Genomic DNA, 20672 nt, shown 5'->3' on the forward strand with positions numbered 1-20672 from the left:
CAGAGGAGGGGCAGCAGCTTGTGTTTGGCTCCAGGGCTCTGCTGCCAAGGCCGTCAAGGAGCAGTGTCGTAGTGATGGTCAGTGAACACAGGGTACGCAGCTTCACAAGTGTATTTTATTTTTTATACACCCAGACAACAGATGTCCTTTCACACAGCACTATAAATACTATTCACATCAACCACTCTGTCAGAAAATAAAGCACAGAGCAGCCCATGGCTAGAGCAATGTGTTGTGATGGCCTCATCTTCTAGTTGGCTGCTAGAACCTTTGTCTCTTAAGGCGTTTTCTCTCACAGAAAGCAGGATTTGAGCACAGCACCCGCTGTGGGCTGTGTGCTTGCACCCCTGGCTCCTGCCTGCCACTGACCACCGGTGCTCCTGCAGACACCTGCTGCTTGTGTTTGACCAGGACCCCTAGACCCTTCTGGCTGGTGACACCAACACCAAGGTGCTCCAAGTGGGGAGAGAAGACAGTGTTAGTAAAAAGCAAAGCTTTAAGCACAATTTCTCACTGAAACAGTCACTAATCATCCCTCAGGGAAGACGGTTGAGGTATTTTGCAGTCAAAACGATAAATATGAAAGCTAAGCAACAAAGCTTTGTATTGCCCAAATGCCAAACTGAACCCCTGGAGGAGAGTGGGGGTGTCAGGTAACGCCCCTGCCCTGTGCAGCCTCAGCAGCTCGCCAGGTGCAAGTCTCCTTCCCAAAAGGCCTGTGGGATGAACTCGTTAATAAAGACATGGCTTCCAGTTTTTAGCCATGTTTTTTAGTTAAACACTATAAATACATTCTTGGGCAATTTAAGGTAGAAAGTGCATGTGCAGTGATTAAAAAACCTTTGTACTGCAGTACGGAGTATTTGAGGAAGTAATTTCCATTGTTCATGGAACCACAACTGCAGTGGCTTTGTGCACCCCTTAAAACTTCCTAAAAAATGGGAATATTCATCTTTCAACCCCTCCCCTACATGAGGGTATATTCCCTGTCCTCAGGTCTCCTTCCAAATCTCTGAAGTTGTCTGAGAGGAATGCAGCTGGATCAAGCCAGTCATGTCCAGCTGTCACATTTAACACACCATCCCCAGTTTCTCCTGTGGCTGCCCAGGGACTTGGACTTGGCTGTGGCAGGAGAGCAGTTCAGTGGCATTTGTTCCTCCCCACCCATCATCCCAAGGGCAGGAGGGTGGTGTGGAAAAACATCTTAGCTCATGTCCATTGACTCCAAGGTGGGAAGGGAAGCAGAGTCTTTCTGAATGCTCTCAAAAAGTGATGCCATTTCAGGACTGGATCTGATCTGGGATGAAAACTCGGCCATTGCTGGGCTTTTCTCCACCTCAGGGATGGTCAGGAGAGCAGCCACTGCCCGCATGGCTGAGCGCTTCAGCTCATCCTGCTTCTCAAACTCCTGCTTCACCGAACCAGCTTTCACCTGCAAATCCAAAGCCCCGTTTTCAGCTGCATTTAGAAAAGCCCATACAGCCACAGAACCAACACAGCAGCAAAGGCCAGCACAGAACTTTCCAGCTGGGGAAGTGAGCGTGGCTCAGCAGCACTGAGGGAGAGGCCAGGAGCAGAAGCAACTTCGGGCAGGAGCCACCCCGGGCCCTTGCACGATCCTGCGCTTACCTTTGTGGAGCAGGTTGCCCGGAGGGGCTCAATCAGCCGCTCGAGCCGCTGCAGCACAGCGCTGGGGCAGAGCACCGAGAGCCGCGCCAGCATGATGAACGTCAGCATCTGGGCAGGAGGGGAGGGAAACGGGTTGGTGCTCTGGGGCACCCAGCTCTGCTGACAGGCTGGGCTGTACCTGCACCCTGCTGAGTTCTCTGCACTGGTGTGAGGGGCTCTGCTGAGCTGCAAGTGCATCCCTGGCAGCCAGGGGGCTGGAGCTGCAGCTGGCCCAGGTGTGTGCAGTGCTGCAGGTGTCTGCAAAGGGCCGACAGCCCTGGGGACACTGCACGGGGCTCTGGGGATACATAGCCCGATTACAGCCCAGACCCTCGCAGAAAACGACATCAGTCAGGGCACAGCACCTACCCGAATGTCATAGTGATCTTTCAGCCCATCCTCCACGTGGTTCAGGTAGTCATAGATGTCCAGCCGGTCCAGGCAGCTCTCCAGCAGGGTGTACATGCACTCGAAAGCAGCTTTCCTCACATCAAGGCCATCGTCCACTGTGTGCTTGAATGGCCCCATCTCTACCTGAGCCAAAACAAAGAGTACAGCTGTCACCAACGAGCAGACAGGGCAGCAGCTCCTTCGGGGGTTCGCCGCCGCTGTGAGTCACCGTGTGGCACCCAGTTACCTCCCGGATGAGCTCCCTTCGCACTTTGGTTTCATTGTACAGGCTGGGGAGGACTGTGTTCAGTAAATCCCGGATTAAAGAAGGCTTATTGTGAGCAGCAGAATTAAACAGGGCTAAAGACACGCGGCGAACGTTCAGGTCTGGATCTTGCAGAGTTCGTAAGAAGTCACCTGTAGGGTAAGAACACATCAGTCAGTCCTGCAGCCAACAGGATGCAACGCTTTTGCAGTATTTTAAAGTACATTGGGATGTATTTCAAGGAGGCTGGTTATGAAAGCATTTATGGTAAAATAACTAGTGGCACAGTCTGTCAGAGCCATTTGAGATGCTTTCCCTCCATTTGAGATACAGTAAAGAAACATGACTATCCTGCATTTGGGTATAAAAACAAATGATGTGACTCTAGCTACTTCACCCTAAAGTCAAATAAGCAGCTTTATTATTCAAGGAAGTTGTGGGGGATTTTTCTTGCTTACATCCCATCTGATCAAACTTCTTTGAAACAGAAAGGCCAGTTTTAGACAAGAGATCCATGTGTAGGCTCCTTGGACATCAAACAATCCTCATGTAGGTTATACTTCTGAAGATCCTTTTTGTGGGGTGCTGGAATTCTGAGTTTACATGCAGAAAGAACTTAAGCACTCTAAAAACCAATGGAACATGCCCAAGAGCGATGCATCAGTGCATTTAGCGAAGACTCACAGTACAGGGTTGCTGTTTAATCCAAAAAGCTGAGAAATACTGATAAAAACTAACCGGACTAGATGAGGTTCACACAGGAATGGAAAATCCCTGAGCTGCTAACAACACCCAACCTCTCATGCCCCCAGCTCACACCCCTGTCCAAACCAGCCTACCTATGCAGCCTTTCAGGAGAGCATCAATGGGCTGAGGCTGGTCTGTAATCGTGAACTTGATGGCAGTAACCACAGTGCTCCGGGCATGTGGGGAGCCTGAAATGAAGAGGGGAAAACAGTGAAAAATCAAGGGAGAAAATCACTGCTGTAACTCTAGTACATATTCTGCCCTTGGTCCTGTTACACGTGTTACAGAGATAAGGGAGTAGAGGATTCTTCTTATCAACTCTGTTTTTATCTGCTCCTGCACAATCTCCTTGTGTAGTCTCTTTTCCCTGTACTTTCCTGTTCCTGTGCGTACCAGTGCACCTCTGATCCCCCTTGCAGAGAGATCCACCTTATTACTTGCTCTCCTCTCAACCGGCTTTGCTCCTTGTTGTACCCACAAGCAGTTTACAAAACGAATTTCCATCAGAAGGCAGCATTTCCCCACTCTGGTCATTGTCCTACCCATTACCTGCTGACAGCTGTTTCCTCAGCCGGGGCAGCAGCTCAGCTGGGTTCACCAAAGTCAGCTTCCCCAGGCACTCCGCCACCACATTGCGTGTCCCCTCCTCTGTGCACTCACAGTGCTTGAAGAGCAGAGCCCAGATATCCTCCACGTAGGGCGTGAGGCTGTCAGCTGGGGAGCAGCTGATCACTTCCTTCAGGGAGTGCAGCAGCAGGTACTGCCGCTTGGGCTGGCTTCCGATCTCCTTCAGCATGAAGGGCAGATACTCCTTCAGATTCCCGACACTGACATTCCCCAGCGCGTAGGAGGCGGCGGATTTCACCTCTTCGCTGGGGGAAGAGAACGCTTCCAGGATGACGGCTCTGAGCTCCCTCTGAGCACTGAGGTTCGTGGTGCGGCCCACCTCTGCCAGGAAGAGGAAAGCCAGCACTTGAACAGCAGGGCTGGACTTGGGACTTTTCACGTCCTGGACAAACTGGCTCACTGTTGCAGGGGCTTCCTTTGGGCAGGCTGAGGACAGGGCTGCCACACACTTGGCGATGGAGTGATACGCCTGTTTGTGCAAGGTCAGCGAGGCCCCGGCCGAGCCCGAGGAGTAAACGGGTGCTGTCAGCTGCTTCGTCAGCTCCGGGTAACCCACGGCAGCCGTCTTTGTCAGGACCAGTGCCTGGAAGAAGTCGATGATGGCATTCAGGGTCCCTCCTTGTAGCAGAGGTGAGTGGACAAGCTGAAAGATTTCAGCAAGGACAGAGCCACTGATCTTGGAGATACAGGATGGATAAACCTTGGCCAAAGTCGTGAGGAACATGATGGTCACCTGGGACACGTGCATGTCATTCTCGGTAATTAAGACGGGGAGCTCTGTTATGACAGCCTCAATCATGGCAGGCTTGAGGCTGTCACTGTAATTCTTCACCAGGATGTCCAGCGCATTCAGAGTGCTCAGTTTCAAGGCACGCTGATTCTTTCTCAAGAAGGAAGCTAGAATGGGGAGACCTTCCCCTAGGATGGGTCTCAAATCTATTTTAAGTGGAGAACTAGCAATTAAGGTTAATGCTTTGACTGTTGTCAGTCTGGTGATTTCATTTTTGAGCCTCTCCAGAAATATCTTCAAGGTTGGCTGGAGGTCAGTGCTTAAATGGTCTCCCAAGTTGTAAATTATTTGTCCCATGCAGGAGATGGCACGTTCCTTCACCTCCTGGTCGATGTCAGCTGCCTTCAGCCGCTTCAGAGTACCAGGGAAAAGGTCCTTCACATAGGGCTTGGCATCAAAGGTGCAAGGTTTGTCCAAAGGCCTGATGACTTTCACAAGCTGCTGAGTTACCAGCAGAGCTTCTGACGTGATCTTATAGAAGGGGTCTCCAATACAGGTCACAACAGAAGGCAGCAGGGCTTTGACATGAGGGTGAAATACCTCTGGCTGGTGGTTGCAGAGAAGGATGTGGAGGAAAGACAGTGTGTCGATCCGCATGTTGGAGGAGCTGGATTTATCCGCCAAGGAGAAAACAATACCTGTGCAGAAGAAGATATGATGTCGTATTTTTCCCAAAGAAAGAGGTCCATGGATCCAGCCAGGGACAATCACAGGAGACTTTTTTCATATTCACTGTACAATCACACCAAAAGCAAAGGTGGGACTTGAGCCTTACAGCAGTGGGATGCTTCATAAGCCCACCGGCCAGAGAGCTCAGAGGAAAATGTCGTGGTGCAAATCAGTCAATATAAAGATTTTTTTAAATGCCAATGCATTTTGCAAAAGGAAGTGGCATTTGTATTTCTGATCTCAGTGTGGTAACAGTACAATTTCACCTGCTTTCAGAGGAGACTGGAATAGGCCCTCCCAAAAGCATCTTGTCAGGGGACTATGGAAATGAAGTTGACATTTTTATCCTGGCTTTCAGTGCAGAGGCCAGAATTAACAAGGGAACTGTTCAGCACATCAGCACAGAGCAGAATTTCATGTGTTTGTCCTAATGCTGAGCAGAATAACTCACAGGAATAAAACTGGAACACACAGGCAAGAAGCACATGTGTTCAGAATGGATTTTGCCAGCCCTGCTGTTTCACCCTAGACCACACTTATCACTTACCAGGGATAAGTGCAGGTATATGATCTGCCAGGCAGCCAGGAAGAACACTGGCCAGTTCTGTCAGAAGGCTGAAACAACACTGTCTTGATTTGATACTCTTTTCTTTGAGCTGCTTGTGCAGGGCCTTGATGATGTTGGGAACCTGCAGTTTGGAGAAGCAAATGAAAATGGGACACCTCAGTCATCCCAGCTGCTCTCTGAGGCTTGCTCTGGTGCATTTCTACCACTGTTTATTCAATGAGTTTCCTGAGCAACAGCTGTAGTAAGGCACCAGCCAGACACTTCACCCAGACGCCACCCTGCCTCACTCAGGCTGCACACATGTCAGGGCTGGTGGAGGAGCAGTGCTGGCTGTACTCCCATGCTCCTGTGCTGTGCCAGCACTCTTTCCCCAGGAATGGCAGAAGACAGACACTAAACAGGCAGCCCTCTCTGGATCAGGGCCCTCTAGATGCCTGCCCCAGGGCTCTTTCAGCTAGCCACATTCCCAAGGCACCTACTTCTCACTGCTTTGTGATTTAACCCAGCCACCACCTGCTCACAGACCTGGTTCTGAAGCATTGTCAGGGGAACGACATCCTTGCCAGAGGCATCCGAAGAGTGCAGCCAGCTCTGGGTAGGCAGTGTTTGCTTCAGCAAGGAGATGTAAGCATTGAAGATGTCAGCTTTGACATTCTCCTCCCTCTCTTTGAACCTGCTTATCAAGGCTGGGGAGAGAGTTCTGTAGAAGTCCTGCAGGAGGTCGTGCCTGCTGCTGACAATGGCCTCCAGGCACTTGGCCGCAGCCCTGCGGACCTTCCAGCTGATGTCGTCATCATCACTGTACTCATCGTCGCTTTCTAGAAACAACACAAGGGGAAACAAGGTGCAGCATGATGAGAAAACTGCAGCTAAAGGATCACTTGATCCTCAGAGCTGCCCTCTCCAGGAGGAGAAAGCAGGAAGGGGAGAAATGTTAACCCCGTGTTCTGCTGAGCACAGCCATCCTCACAAGCAGGCACCTTGCTCTTCATCCTCCCCATTTTCAGTTTCCATCATCTCTTCCTCTTCCTCCTCATTATCATAGTTGTAGTTTGGGTCAAAGGTAATGTACTTCAAACACAGTCCCATCACACTTGAGGTGTGAGGCTCCATTTCCTTTGGGCACCTATCACAAATGAAAATTGTACGAGTTAATAGGAGACTAAGCTGTTTAAATTATCCAAACAATATTATTAATCTCAAAAGGATCACAAAGGGCTTCACAGACCATGCTGATGATTAGAGTTGAACCAAAGATGTTCCTTCCTGCTGTGCATGAAGCAAGGCCACATTCCCCTATGGGGAGACTGCAATAATTTTTATACGGACAAATAAATAAATAAATTGCCTTCATCCTGTGGGGAGGACTGAGTTAAAACCAGAAAATTTGACGAGGAGTGAATAGTTTTACTCAAAGTGACCTTGCGGCTGGGAATGCTAAAGATGTCAGTGTGGGAAAAATCCATTTATTATACCTAATGGTGTTCATCCTCTGCCTGTTTTCAGAAGTACCATTCCTGTGGAGAGATAATACACTCTCACAGACATACAGGAAGCCTTTTGTTAGAGTGAGGCAGGCAGCAAGCTCCCTTGCCCTTCTCTCAGATGGGATAACTAAGCCAAACAGAGCCTGTGTCCCCATGTGTCTCTGTCACCCAGTGTTATTAGCAAGACAAAGAAATAAACCTACTGTTGGCATTTTAGCCGTAGTTTGATGTGTCAGTGCACACATACACACCCTGGTTGAATCCTCCCTTCCTGGGAGAACACCTCAGCAACTCTGCAGGGTTCCTTTTCCAAATGCTTGACCAAACAACAGGAGAGCTGCAGCTCAGCAGTTCTTCTGCCCAACCCCCTTGCTACCTCCAGCTCCCTCCAGGCACCAGGAGCGAGGCAGTTCCCTCTGGCTAAGGAACACTCCAAGGACAAGGAAAACTCCCACTCCTGCAAAACTAATACAGAAACTAATACAGAAGGACAGCCTCACATGCTGAGGTAAAGCAGCTTATGATTCCAGTACAACTCTGCATGTGCAGAAGAGATTTCAAACATGAACTGTCTTCCTTCCCAACAGGAATCCTTGCAGCAAGGCCTCCTTCGAGGATGCTGAACATACACCATATTTACACAAGGAGGGCACAGATGCACTGGATGGTGCAGAGGCGTTCCCCAAGGGCACACACCTTCTCACAAAGGACTCAAAGGCCTGGAAACAGTACTCTCGCAGCTCATCATCATCCACGTTACAGTACTGAACAATCAGAGGAATTATCTTCTCCAGGTGTTCTCCTGGGAAGGACAAAGCAAGCAGCAGTGAAAATCCATTCCAGCCTTCACTCACCTGGGCAGCTGAGAACTCAGCCAGCTGCCACTTCCTTCCTGTGCCTGAGAGAGCATTCCTGCTCCAGACCTCATGGGCAAGGAGCCAGCAGCCCCCCAAAACCAGCTGTGCTGCTTTTCAGCAGGCAATCCCTGCTCCCTGTCTGCAGCCCCTTGTTGGCATTTCTGTCACAGGAAGAGCTGTGATTAAAGATGTCTTAGAACTTAATCTCAACTCTGGCAGGTCTTTTAGACAAGTAATACAATATGTTGCCATCCCCTCTGTCATTTGAAAGCGGGTGAACCCACTGACCTGGTTCACGGAGGTGTTAATTCAAACCAGGCTAAAGCTGCAGGATCTTGAGGGGAAGATGTTAGTCACTAGCGAAGGGCAGCCAGAGAGACACTCTGGTGCCTCCTTTCCAAGTGGAGATCAGAGAACCAGAGCAGAGCCACAGAAGGGATCACAAGCACAAACCACTAATACATTAAGAACAATGAGCACTCTTCTTTTACCATTAAGAGGAGCTGCTCTAAAATGCATGTACATTTCCCAGCACCATTTCAAGCTGCTCATCCTACCTATGCGGTGCCCAGCCTGCCTGCTGATGCCAGCCACACACTGAATGTATGTCCTGGTGGTAGATGTGGACTCGTTCCTCTTCAGCTCTGCCAGCAGATGCTCTGTAAGCTCTGAGAAGATGTTGCTGCTGCAGGTCAAGACCAGGTGCCCCAAGGCAATGATGGCCCGTTTACGTACTGCCAGCCTGGGGCTCGTCAGCTGGGGCAGCAGGCAGGTCAGGATGGAGGAATGGAATGAGTAGAGTGTTCCTCCCAGCCTGCAACAAACAGAACATGGCACAAGGTGAAAGTCAAAGGCTCAGGAAAAAAAAAAGGGGTGGGAGAAGGGTGGGTTTGTCATTTTGGTCTGAACACTGACTTGGTCTGTAAAACACAGGGAGAGGATATTTGTCTCCATCATGGAGGAGTTTTTGACTGTGTCCTTCTGGATGAACCAAGGGTGTGCTAATAATTTATTGCATGCAGATGATATACGACACTGTCACTCTGACTTATGCAACAAGAGAAAGAGGCAGCCAGGAAAAAAAAAAACAAACATGTGTGATGGGCTCATAGAGCTAAAATAAACCTCCCTGCTTTGCCCTCACCCTCCCACGTTCATGTGAGCTAAGCATCTGTGGGATCCATCACCAGAGGCACTGCCATTCCCAAGCACTGAAAGGCTTGGCATGTTATCTCTCATCCCTGCTGGGACCTGCTCTACTCAGATATTCCCTAGGAGCAGCCAACCAAATCCTATGTTTTTAAGTCCCAGTAATAGGATTAGGGAAATAAAGAAATCAAAAACAGACACATCCCTGCAGCCCTCTTTTATGCACAGCTGCCAGAAGGAAATCCTCTGGTACCTGCTCAGCATATCTGACAGGATGTCAAGAGCTTCCAACTGCACGGACACATCCTCCTGCTTGCCAATGGCTCCTGTCAGCTGGGCTGTGATTTTTTTGCACACATTTGCTGTCATGGTGGAACCTGCAAGAGAGATATTTTTTTCTGCTCTCAGTTAACACTGGGTCTTTTTGCTGCTAGGAAGCATTCAATCCCTTGTACACTGAAAAAAGAAATCATCACTGGGAGATCTAATCAGGACAGATTCATGAGATGGCTGCAGAGGAAAATCCTGTTGCTGGGAGCCTCAGGTATCCCCTGAAAAGCTTATGCATTTTTATGATACATAGCTCCAAACACAGCTCAAGTTTTCATTTAATTCTGTCTTTCATCCCATTGGTACCTCAGCTCTACTGTCCCTCCCGATTTTGCAGATTGTCCTCTGACAGGTGAGTAAAGAATTGGTAACTTTTAGACTCTGGACTCTACATTTCCCCCCGTTTGCCAAAGGCTGGGACTGCCCGTCCCTCGGTGACAAATGGGAACAGACAGTGTACCTGTGGCAGCTGGTGGCAGCTCAGAAATAACTGTTTTGAGGCCGATGCTGGAGATATCTCGCAGCTGCTCCTTGTCCGACAGCATGTTCGTGCAGAGCGTGTCCACGATGGTCTCCACCTGGTACTCCTTCACTTTGCCAACCAGCGGGCCCAGGCTGCAGGAGGAGAAGCCACTCAGGATGAAGTGTCCAACTGTCCTCATCCTTCAAACCATCACACTGCTCCTTCTTAAAGATCCTGGCCACCTATCTGGGAATGACTGACATTTTGCTCTAAGCACCTCCTTAGGCACGGAAAGGAAATATTCCTGGTTCCATTTTGAGGCCTCCTCATTATCACACTCTGGATGGATGAGAGACTGCAATGAGTATGGACTTACTGCAAATACAACCAGAGATAACCACGCAAAGAAGTTGAGAAGTTGGTCCTCCGCTCAGTGCCCAATGGTTTTGCTTTAAAACCCAGAATAAACCAACCCAAAGCAGATACAGGAGATACAGGAGCAGGGCCAAAAGAAGTCAGGACAGTGGGAATCAAAAAGAAAGGGCCAAAGATAACAGGGAAAGAACAGGGATAGAAGCAGCACGTGGTTGAAAAGAAGGGAATACGAATAGGATCCACAGCAGGAAAAAACAGAGGAACCCAAAGTTGTCTTTAAATGGCCCACCTTTCTGGTGAACTGAGCCATTCAATGGCATTTCTAGACTGAACACGCCCACTTAGCCATGCTGGGGAAAGAGATGGGAAAGAACATGTCAGCAGCAGGATCCCTTTATCAGAGGATTCACTAATAGAGGAACCTGCTACTTTTGTTCACTTGGATTAAAAAAATATGGGAATGGTCACAGCACCAAAAGCAACAGCACCGGCTGCACTCAAGAGTCAAGGAAGGGAAAAATCCAAGTGCACTATAAAGTTCAATGAAAACTCCTTTGAAGAGAAGGATTTGGACCTGAAATTAAAGCCTATAAGGGCTGTACATGTTTAGTACCATTTCTATCAAAGACAGATCCACGGAGAAATTCAGCACTGGATTTCAAAGCCTGAGAGAGATCAAGAGGTTGATGAGCAAAATTTTGCAGTATGCTTCTCCCTGAAGAAATAAAATCCTAGGGCTCCACCTTCCATGTGGTAAGGTTTGTAACACAAACACTGAAGTACTTCCAAAATCATCTCTTGCTGCTACAAAGGTACCTGTGTGCCCACCCCTTGTGAGTGTCTACAAGGGGAGAAAGTGCAGTGCCTGCAACAGAGAAGCAGTCCCTTGCAAAGGAGGTTTGAGGGAGGTGTCAAGGGCCAGGCTCTGCTCTCACACTCTCTGCAGTCTGTGATGATTTTATTAGTGCCAGGGAACATGACCATTACTGCCTAGGCTCTTACCATTTGACAGCAAGGTTCTGTACTTCCCCATTTTTGTCCTCCAGCAATTTCAAAAGCATTTTCACAACTTTTTTCTCACTGTCTTCATCTAGTTTTATTGAGTCTTTCTGCAGTTCCATCATCAGGTCATTGGTGGCCATAAACCTGAAAGGACACAAGGAGAAAGTGGGTTGGCTGATGTGCAGACACAAATGCATCACCTTTGCATCACCTGGACAGAATTTGGCAACTAGTGCTAAAACACTAGTTGAAAACACACTACCAAAGAGTAACTTACAACACTGTCCTAAGAAAAAGGAAAATTAATACTATTTTACAAGTAGATAACTACCTAACAGGGGTCAGGTAAACAAAAACTCTAAAAGTGGCATGTAGCATGTGTATTTTTCTCAGTGACTAAGTGAAGATGGTTAACTATGCCAGAAAAAAATAATGATGGGTTTTTTAACCAGTTTTTCACCTGGCCTAGGAAAAGCAGTCTGGGGTCTAAGAATTCACCTAGCTCTGTTCTTTCTGGCTAACTTAGCACTGATAATATGACCCCAGGCATGGTCAAGCCCTATGACTTTCAAAAATGAAAAAAGAAAGTCATGACTCCAAGCAAACTACACCTCAGAAGTGCACTAGGCTACATTTAGATTGCTGTGAGCAAAACCAGTCAAGTAACTATCATTACAGATTAGAAGAAAAACAAAGACCCAATTGACAGTTTTCTAACAGGAACAGAATGGATATTGAGAAGCTCTGGAAAGTATCTCTTTTGAGAAGCTCTGGAAAGTATCTCTTTTCCCAGGAGCAGGAAGTGCAGAAGGTGCTGGTATAGGACTCTGAGGTTCTGAGAAATCTCAGTGCGGCTATCGTGTGTTAGCTGCTTTCCAATGTTAGCCCCGCACAGAATGGACGTCTGACAGGAACCAGGAAGTCCTCTCTTGTTACAAAATGACAGCTCCTCTTTAAATTAGTCTCTGATGTCACTCATTCAGCACATAAGAGCTCTCATGTACAGGTCATCATTTGAGGCTTCAACCTGCAAGCCCATTCCTGAGCAGTAATGAGGTACATCTGAACCAGGGACTGCTGTGCTGTTCCCCAGCCAGCCCGGAATCCAGCCTGAGAAAACAGCAGTAATGTGCCCTAGGATGTTAACATGCAGTCTATTTGTGATTCTGCAAGCGCTCTTCAGCCGCACTCCGCAGTTCAGCGTCTGTGTCGGACCAGCATGACCAATTATGGCCACAGGCTGAACAGAGCCTTCCGCGGCAACACATCCCGCTTTGGCCTGGCTGCCTGCTGCCATCCTGCCCCAGGAGCTTGGGATCTCACCAGCAGATCCATCCCTGAGGGGCAACAAGAGAAACCTGGCCCCGTAACAGGTCATGTTTGGCCATGTGCTGGGAGGAAGTGGAAGTGGCCCTGCAGTACCTCTGGGACATGACGTGTCTGGTGTCGGGCACATTTGGAGTGGTAACTTTCTTTGAACAAAACTGTTTGTACAACTGCTCCACCACTGACTTCTTTATAAAGTACCTATTTTAACATCTGAGAACGTCAGCAGCTTCTACAAAAATCAACCTACTTTTAGGCTATTACTAACCCCTCTCTTAGACCTCAAAATACCAAGTCTGGCCCAAACATTACCTTCCAGTTTGAAACTGCGAGAACAATATGCTAAGGAATGAAATCTTTCATACATGTCAGTTTTAATTACTTTTTGATAGAGTGCCTTACATATCGAGCCATCTGTTTAACCCTAAAAAGATGTCAACTTTTCTGCTGACATAAACAAAGAAATAAAAGTATCTCAGTTCTGCTAGGAAGGCACATTTTCCCATCACACAGAAAAAGTTCTCCAAGCAGCCTGAGCAGAGACAGTATGTGCAGCATCTATCACGCTTGGTCATGGGGGTCTACTCACCCCTTTTAATGCACTGACTACTCACCAATTATCAAAAGAAACTAGAAGCATTTCTGCTACGATGTTCTTTATTCACAAAACAAATAAGAATTTGGAGTCCAGCTGCCCGGACTTATTCCCCCTTCCACTTTCATCAAGCACCAGTCTAGGCAAGGGAGGGGAGCGCCGCTGGCTTCTGTCCCATGCCCCCTGAGCCAGGCCACAATGGGCTTGATGCCCTGTAAATAACAGCGCTGTGCGGACCCCGCTCTGGGCAGCCCCCTCCTCCCAGGGCCCCGAGGTGTCCGCAGGTGGCTGCCGCCCGCGGGGCCCGTCCCGCCGTGCCACACCTGAAGTCCTTGTCGGAGGAGGTCATCTTCTCCAGCAGGCTGGAGATGTGGTAGGAGACGCTGGCCATGGCGGAGGGCTCTGCGGGCCCGGGTCGCGGCCGTTCCGCTCCGCTCCGTGCCGGGCGGCCCGGAGGCGGCGGCAGGAGCCGGGCCGGGCGGCTCTGGGGCCGACAGAGGCTCTGTCCGCGGCCGGGGCAGGACGGGGCAGCGCCCGGGGGCCGATCAAGGCTCTGTCCGCGCCCGGCGGTGCCTCTGGCCCTCGGGGCAGGACAGGGCAGGCCCGCTCCCGCCCCTCGCCCTCTCCTGGCCCAGCCGAGGCAGCGGCCGCCCCGGAACCCGGCACGAGCGGAACGCCGTCGCAGGCGGGCGGGGCGCGGCGGGGCCGGTAGTGCGCGGGACCGGCGTGCCACGTCTGAGCGCGCGGGCGGAGGCCGGGCCGGGAGCGGCGGGGCCGGAGCAGCCGGGCCGGGAGCCGGGAGCAGCCATGGTGAGGCGGGGGCGGGCGGGCACGGGCCGGCGGGGGGCCGGGCAGGAGGGAGCGGGGTCCCGGTGCGGGCCCGAGCACAGCCGGGTGCGGCCTCCCGCGGCACCGGGCACGGCACGGGGTACACCGGACCCGGCGGGGCGGCCGGGGATGGACCGGGGCCGCAGGGGCCGCGGCCGCGCTGAGCTCGCTGTGTTCCTTCTCCCCGCAGGTGTCGGTCATTAACACCGTGGACACGTCCCACGAGGACATGATCGTAAGTGTGCCGGGGGCTGCGCCGCCCGGGCCGGCGGCCGCTGTGGCAGAGCTGCTCCGGGGCTCTCTGCGAGCGCTCGGGGCGGCACGTATGTGCTCCTGTAAGAGCGCACTTGTGGGGTCCTGGATGCAGAACGCTGTGTGAAATCCTGATATTGCCGTTTTATACTGCGTGGAGAGGAAAACTTGGCTGGGAGGAAAAGGGGAAATTATTTAAAATCTTAATTTTCACGTGAAAATTAAGGCTTGTTTCTGTGAAATAATAGAGATGTGTGTATATTTGCTGGTACAGACCTTTGGCTGATAAAAATGGTTTTCCTTTAAGTGGATGTATCTGGGAGTAGATGTATTATTGTGGGTAGGAAGAAACGCTTCAAAGTAATTTGTTGAAGGAAGGAGCCCAGTTAGGTGAGCCTAGTTCTCCAGGAAGAATTTCTTCACAGAAAAGGCTATTAAACATTGAAAAGGGCTGCCCAGGGAGGTGGTGTAGTCACCATCTCTGAAGGTGTTCAGGAAATGACTGGTTGTTGTATGCAGTGTTCTGCATAGTGACAAGAGACAACCGTTGGTCAAAGGTTGTAGTCAGTGACCTTGAACGTCTTTTCCAGCCTTAAAGATTCTGTGGTTCAGTGATGGTGAAGTTTCAAATATAATTAAGAGCATTATTTGTGCACCCACTTCACGTTTTAAGAAACAGAAATACATAACTGCTCACTGCTTTGTAGTCAGCAGCCTCTATTCCCTGTCATGAAAATGCTGTGGTCGTTGCTCAGAATTCCCTGGACTCCTGTGTAACATTTGTGTAGTGATTGAGGAAGCAGCTGGGGAAACTAGTTGCTTGTGTGGCATGCATGGGTTGTTTAGAACAGTTCTGCTGACCCGGTGTGCGGGGCCTGGGGTGGCTGTGCTGCAGCGGTCAGTCGCCGTGCCGGGCACACCGTGCTGAGCGCACCGTGCCGGGCACACCGTGCTGAGCACAGCCTTCCCCTCTCTCCTTGCAGCACGATGCACAGATGGATTACTACGGCACGCGCCTGGCGACCTGCTCCTCTGACCGATCCGTGAAGATCTTCGATGTCCGCAACGGGGGGCAGATCCTCATGGCGGACCTGAGGGGGTGAGATGTCACACCAGGAGAGGTTAATCGGGGCAAAATCTTGGTGCTTTGGCCTTTTGCCCTTGGGCAGCACAGAGTGCAGGTTGACTTGCATGCAGGGTGAACTCCTCCAAGACTGTGCTGAGGAACTTCTCAGAGCTGGGGTGGGGACAGAGCCCCAGTGGGAAGCACAGTGGGGCTTGGTCGTTCATTTAGTACTGTGCACGTGTGATTTTCAAGAAGTAATATACTGCTACAAGTTGGAATTATTTTCTGTGACAGTGAGAACCCTGTGTCGGGGCACTAACATTGCCATCTTGGCATTACTCATTCCTCATGTCAGAGCTCTAATCCCTCCCAGCGCAGCGCTTCACAATGGTGATCTGTGAGGCAGCTGCAAGGGGTTTCTCTCAGCTTTTCCTAATGATGTTGTTTCTTGCAGGCACGAAGGTCCCGTGTGGCAGGTTGCCTGGGCTCATCCTATGTATGGGAATATCTTGGCTTCCTGTTCCTATGACAGGAAGGTTATCATCTGGAAGGAAGAAAATGGCACTTGGGAAAAGACCTACGAGTACACAGGACATGATTCTTCAGGTATGGAGGGCTGGAGTGTGGAGCTGGGAAGGAAAAATGAGGAGATGAGGGGATTTGGGTAAGACTGAAATAAATCTGTTACTGTTAAGGAATAAAGCCTGTGTCAAAAAGAAAAGGATAACAACTGAAGAGAGAGTAAATCTGTTCAGCACTAACAAGACATTTCCCTACGGTTGTATTGCTGGATAACCCACCACTGATTCATACTGTGTGTCCATAGGTGTTGGTACACAAATAAGTCAGCTTGCAAATAAAGATGTCAGGGAACTGAATTCTTGAGGAAAATACTGTTTACAGTTAGAAAAACTATTTAACCGTGCTGAATTTTGTTTTAGAATTGAAACTGTCGTGTTCAGATGATTACCCTCCCAATGCAGATCTGTTACTCAGTAAACAATGCTAATTGGCTGGCTTTTGCTGAAATTTGACTCATTCTCAGCTTTCAAAGCCACTTGCTTTGGTGACTGTGCCACTGATACCAGTCAGTGAATTGGTCAGTCAGCTTTAGGTAGTCCCTGTGCTGTAATCTGGTCTGTCTCGCCCTTCCCAGTGAATTCTGTCTGCTGGGCACCACACGACTATGGACTGATCCTGGCCTGTGGAAGCTCTGACGGGGCCATTTCCTTGTTGAGCTACACGGGTGATGGGCAGTGGGAAGTCAAAAAGATCAGCAATGCACACACGGTGAGTCTGGTCCTTTGGGGCAGCTCAGAGTTCCCAGAGCTGCAGATAACACCGAGGTGATGCCTCAGAGACAGGAGTAGATAAGTACTGAAATGAGATGAAATTATGTGAAACATCTAGAACCAAGAATAGTTTCAGTTCATCCAGAGTAGGAAGGTATATGTTTTAGTCACTATAGTGAAGTGGAAATACGATGAAGTTTACTAAACAGCACTGGCAATGCCTGTTTATTGGGCATTATTGTTAAACACAGTGCTGAAAGCTACCTGGTAAGAAATGGCCTTGGTTCTAAGAATACATGCATCAGCTTGAAAAAAATTGTGGGACTTCTGTTTTTTTTCCCAAAATCGTAGAGATTTTTGTTTAAGTAGAACATAATAAGCTAATGGCAGTGGCCAGTATAAGGAAATTCAGCTTAGGACCAAAGGTTCCTTCTACTCCTGTATTCCTAAATCTTAGCAACTGCATGTGCCTGTTATCTTTTCCGTCTCTATCTCCCCAATTTACATATCCAAGATGAACTATTTTGTGTGCAAATACCCTTCGCTACCTCAGGCTTTCTGAGTAAGTGCCTTAGTGAGGCTACTCTGCATCTGGATTTCTTATTCATCTGATATTCACCCAGCATTGTGTAAGGCTTCAGTTTTTCTGAGATGGGCTTATTCCCCACTCTTAATAGAAAGTATGCTACATGTTCTTCACTCCCTTAGCAGCCTTTATCTATTGTTTTAGTTAATGAAAGTGAGCAACTTTTAACAGTGATGTTTTTCATTAACTAGATTGGATGTAATGCAGTTAGCTGGGCTCCTGCTGTTGTACCAGGAAGCCTTATAGAACAGCCCTCTGGTCAAAAGCCGAACTACATCAAAAGATTTGCATCTGGTGGCTGTGACAACCTGGTCAAGATCTGGAAGTAAGTGTCCTGTCACCAGATAAAACCTGATACTTTGGGCTTTGAGTGTCCCTGTTAGTATCTCAAGTAATATTTTTGCCATCCCTATTGTATCATCTTCAAATTACTGTTTTAGAGAAGTGTTTTAAAAATGGAAATGTAGTGATGCACAATATCTCCCATGGTTCTTGCCCTTTGTGCCAGCCCTGTGTGATCTTGTTTCCAAGGGTGGCTTTGTAATGGTCTTTGGTTGCCACTTTGGTAATAGCAGATTGCTGACAGTAACTGGAGGTCAGAACCTCTTTGCCTGTGCTGCTTTCTGTCACCTGGAAGGGATTTTGTCAGTTCAAGCCATAGAGATTTTTGGAGAAGTAAGGAACCCTTGTGCTTTGCATTGTATTGATGAACAAGGGGTTTGAATGCTACAATCCAAAGCCTTCCCGAGCAGGGCATGGGATGATAAAGGATGTTGCTGCTACCCTTCTGACGATGTAGTTGTGTTTTCAGGGAAGAAGAGGGTCAGTGGAAAGAAGAGCAGAAGCTGGAGGCTCACAGTGACTGGGTACGAGATGTGGCCTGGGCTCCATCCATAGGTTTGCCAACCAGCACCATTGCTAGCTGCTCACAGGTGAGGTTTCTTTGGAGGCAGGCACTAGGTGTGCTCCCTTCCACGTGCTTCCTTCTCCATTTCTCTAGTAAAGGAATTGTAGGGATAGAGCTGCTGTAACAGGTCCTCTAGGCAATCCTTTGCTATATTTGGGACCCTGCATAAGAGCCTTTGACTCCTGTTCTTCCCAATTGCAGAAGCCCAATAGAAGCATCTCTGGACAAAGGTTTATGAGTGTGTGCCTCTGTACCATACTGGCTTCTGGTTTGAAAATCATGAGCAGGATGGTCTCACTAGGAGGAAGACTTTCCAACTAACGTCATACTTAGTGTTTTGGGATCAAATTTACTGAACTTCCTTCTAAAAATAGTGTTTTCTAATAACTGACATTCTTAATCAGCTCTGATGTCATCAGCCTTTATATTGACTGTTGTGGTTTTTTTGCTAATCTGTAAATGCTTTTCTTTTTTGACATCAAGAAGACTACTTAGCTCCTGCCATGTGAGTGGAGAACAAAATTTCATTCTGGGGAAGTATTTCAGCTGATATATATGTATTTTGATGGCTCTTCTCTGGTATTTGCAAGTCATTGTTTGTTAGTTTTTTCATCAGAGTTGTACTCCTGCCTTGCCTTTACCCATAGCAAGGAGACAGACAGCTTCTTGCTGTGCTGAGCACAAACCCATGCAGACACATCAAAGGTGGTGTGCGAGCTGTGATTTGGAAGTGTAGCTCCAAGGGCAGTTCAGGGTTATGCTTCTTGGTCTCTGTGTTCTGCAGGATGGCCGAGTGTTTATCTGGACATGCGATGATGCCTCTGGAAACTCCTGGTCACCAAAGCTGCTGCACAAGTTCAATGATGTTGTCTGGCACGTGAGCTGGTCCATCACTGCCAACATCCTGGCAGTGTCTGGAGGAGACAACAAAGTGAGTACTGCTGCCTTGGCTTTTACCCTGTGCACCCTGTTTCCAGAGGAGCTGAGATGAGACTCTTGTCAAGTGTTTAACCTCAGGCTGTCATAGAGTCTCCTTTGCTGCAATGGGGACATTTTTTCTTCTGATTAATCAGGAGGGCAGGAAGACCGTAACCTTTGGAAAACCACTCGCACTGCATTCTGAGTCCTTACTGGAGGGTTGAAATGCAGGCTGAACTTGATATTTGTGGGGTACTGACAATTCACATACTCTGCTCGTATGACTGCAGGCTATCTGCTGTGGTAGCTCCAAGAAAAGGGGAAACAGGATATGTTTAGAGCTGAAAACTGTTCCTGCTCTGTTTTTGAGGTGACACTGTGGAAGGAGTCGGTGGACGGACTGTGGGCATGTATCAGCGATGTGAACAAGGGCCAAGGAGGGGTGTCTGCTGTGACAGAAGGGCAGCAGAATGAGCAGTGATGCACAATGGAATACTCCAGCTGCAACGAGTGATCACTGTCCCTGATTTGCAATGTGTCTTTAGATGGATGAGAACTGATTTTATCTAAACTGGACATGAACATGGGAAACAATTATCCAATTTTATGAGCACTCTATTACTGGGAGGCTACAATATGTTGGTAATCAGCCTTAATTGACATTCCCGTAAATTTAAGGTAAACGGTATAGCCAAGTACTGTGCCTGATACTACTCCTTGGTACTATAGGAATTATTCCCTGCTCTTCTGGTTTAGGGGTCAAATTTGAGTGGCTGTGCTGTGGTCAGAGTTCACGCACTTCAACAGAAGGGGGAAGCTGTCAAAACAATGAGGTGTGGTACTCCTTTATGCAGGGGACAAATACCTGTGCCCTCAAAGACCAGAACTTTGTTTCAGGGGAGGGAATGGGCTGGTGGAGTTCTCGGGTTTGCTGGCAGTGTGCTAGCTAGCCCTGCTGGTAGCAGTGACATTGTATTTGTGTCTTTCTGAAAATAACGTGCTTGGTGAAAGTCTCTTTGCTTTATTGAGGATGAAAAGGAGTAGTGGAATGCACATGTCTTCTGCTTTATAATAATCTCAAACTGGGTTATTTAACCAACATCAATAAATCAAACCATGGTTTGAAGATTTATTTTTTTTTAGCCACACTTCTGTACTGTACCTCAGTTGTCTGGATTTTTTTTTTGAGATACCGACAGAATAAATCCTATTGGTTAAAACCCGGTGTTCTGTATTAAATAATCTTTTCACAGGACTGCCTTTTCAAGGCAGTCTGCAGCCAAGCCACAGTCACATATTCCCATCCATGTAATTAGCTTTGCAAGAGCTTGGCTTTTTTAGTGTTTTTTTTTTTTTCTGATGGTACATCACGAGACAAGGCTTTACAAAGCCATTGCTCTTCCTTTGGTCTTGGCAATTCCCAGGGAGAAGGTAAGCAGTGCCAGCTTCTCTTTTCTGCTCTTACAACTTTCCTCGTCATGAGGGAAGAAAGAAGGACGTGAACCCGTTCGCGCA

At 48.7% G+C, this 20672-nt stretch overlaps 2 protein-coding genes across 3 annotated transcripts; one reads left to right on the forward strand and one right to left on the reverse strand.

Moving 5' to 3' along the window:
- Window positions 1-93: 93 nt before the first annotated feature.
- Window positions 94-13765, reverse strand: LOC100222277 (cullin-associated NEDD8-dissociated protein 1). The gene is made up of 15 exons (XM_030283347.4): window positions 13632-13765; window positions 11388-11531; window positions 10008-10162; window positions 9471-9594; window positions 8626-8882; window positions 7908-8013; window positions 6705-6850; window positions 6250-6542; window positions 5704-5845; window positions 3620-5125; window positions 3163-3258; window positions 2306-2475; window positions 2038-2202; window positions 1630-1737; window positions 94-1432 (listed from the first exon to the last, which is right to left on the reverse strand). Exons 1-15 carry the CDS (start codon window positions 13697-13699, stop codon window positions 1205-1207), a joined length of 3708 nt encoding a protein of 1235 aa, XP_030139207.4. The 5' UTR covers window positions 13700-13765; the 3' UTR covers window positions 94-1204.
- SEC13 (SEC13 homolog, nuclear pore and COPII coat complex component) lies at window positions 13605-20377 on the forward strand. 2 transcript variants are annotated; one of them, XM_072934819.1, is made up of 9 exons: window positions 13605-13681; window positions 14327-14371; window positions 15372-15487; window positions 15909-16060; window positions 16611-16744; window positions 17524-17657; window positions 18144-18264; window positions 19024-19170; window positions 19528-20377. In XM_072934819.1, the coding sequence occupies exons 2-9, from the start codon at window positions 14366-14368 to the stop codon at window positions 19636-19638; spliced, it is 921 nt and encodes a 306-aa protein (XP_072790920.1). In that variant the 5' UTR covers window positions 13605-13681; window positions 14327-14365; the 3' UTR covers window positions 19639-20377. The 2 variants fall into 2 exon arrangements, with proteins under 2 accessions (XP_072790920.1, XP_012429146.3); XM_012573692.5 differs by lacking the exon at window positions 13605-13681 and adding an exon at window positions 14032-14118.
- The last annotated feature ends 295 nt before the right edge of the window (window positions 20378-20672 follow it).

This window comes from Taeniopygia guttata, chromosome 12 (assembly GCF_048771995.1).
Source record: "Taeniopygia guttata chromosome 12, bTaeGut7.mat, whole genome shotgun sequence".
Taxonomy (NCBI): domain Eukaryota; kingdom Metazoa; phylum Chordata; class Aves; order Passeriformes; family Estrildidae; genus Taeniopygia; species Taeniopygia guttata.

Coding starts and splice junctions, on each gene's coding strand:
- LOC100222277 (XM_030283347.4), bottom strand. CDS start 13,699: ATGGCCAGCGTCTCCTACCACATCTCCAGCCTGCTGGAGAAGATGACC. Junction 6,543..6,704: donor TGGGGAGGATGAAGAGCAAG/GTGCCTGCTTGT, acceptor TGTTGTTTCTAG/AAAGCGACGATGAGTACAGT. Junction 5,126..5,703: donor TATACCTGCACTTATCCCTG/GTAAGTGATAAG, acceptor TCTTCTGCACAG/GTATTGTTTTCTCCTTGGCG.
- SEC13 (XM_012573692.5), top strand. Junction 14,372..15,371: donor CGTCCCACGAGGACATGATC/GTAAGTGTGCCG, acceptor CTCTCCTTGCAG/CACGATGCACAGATGGATTA. Junction 15,488..15,908: donor CTCATGGCGGACCTGAGGGG/GTGAGATGTCAC, acceptor TGTTTCTTGCAG/GCACGAAGGTCCCGTGTGGC.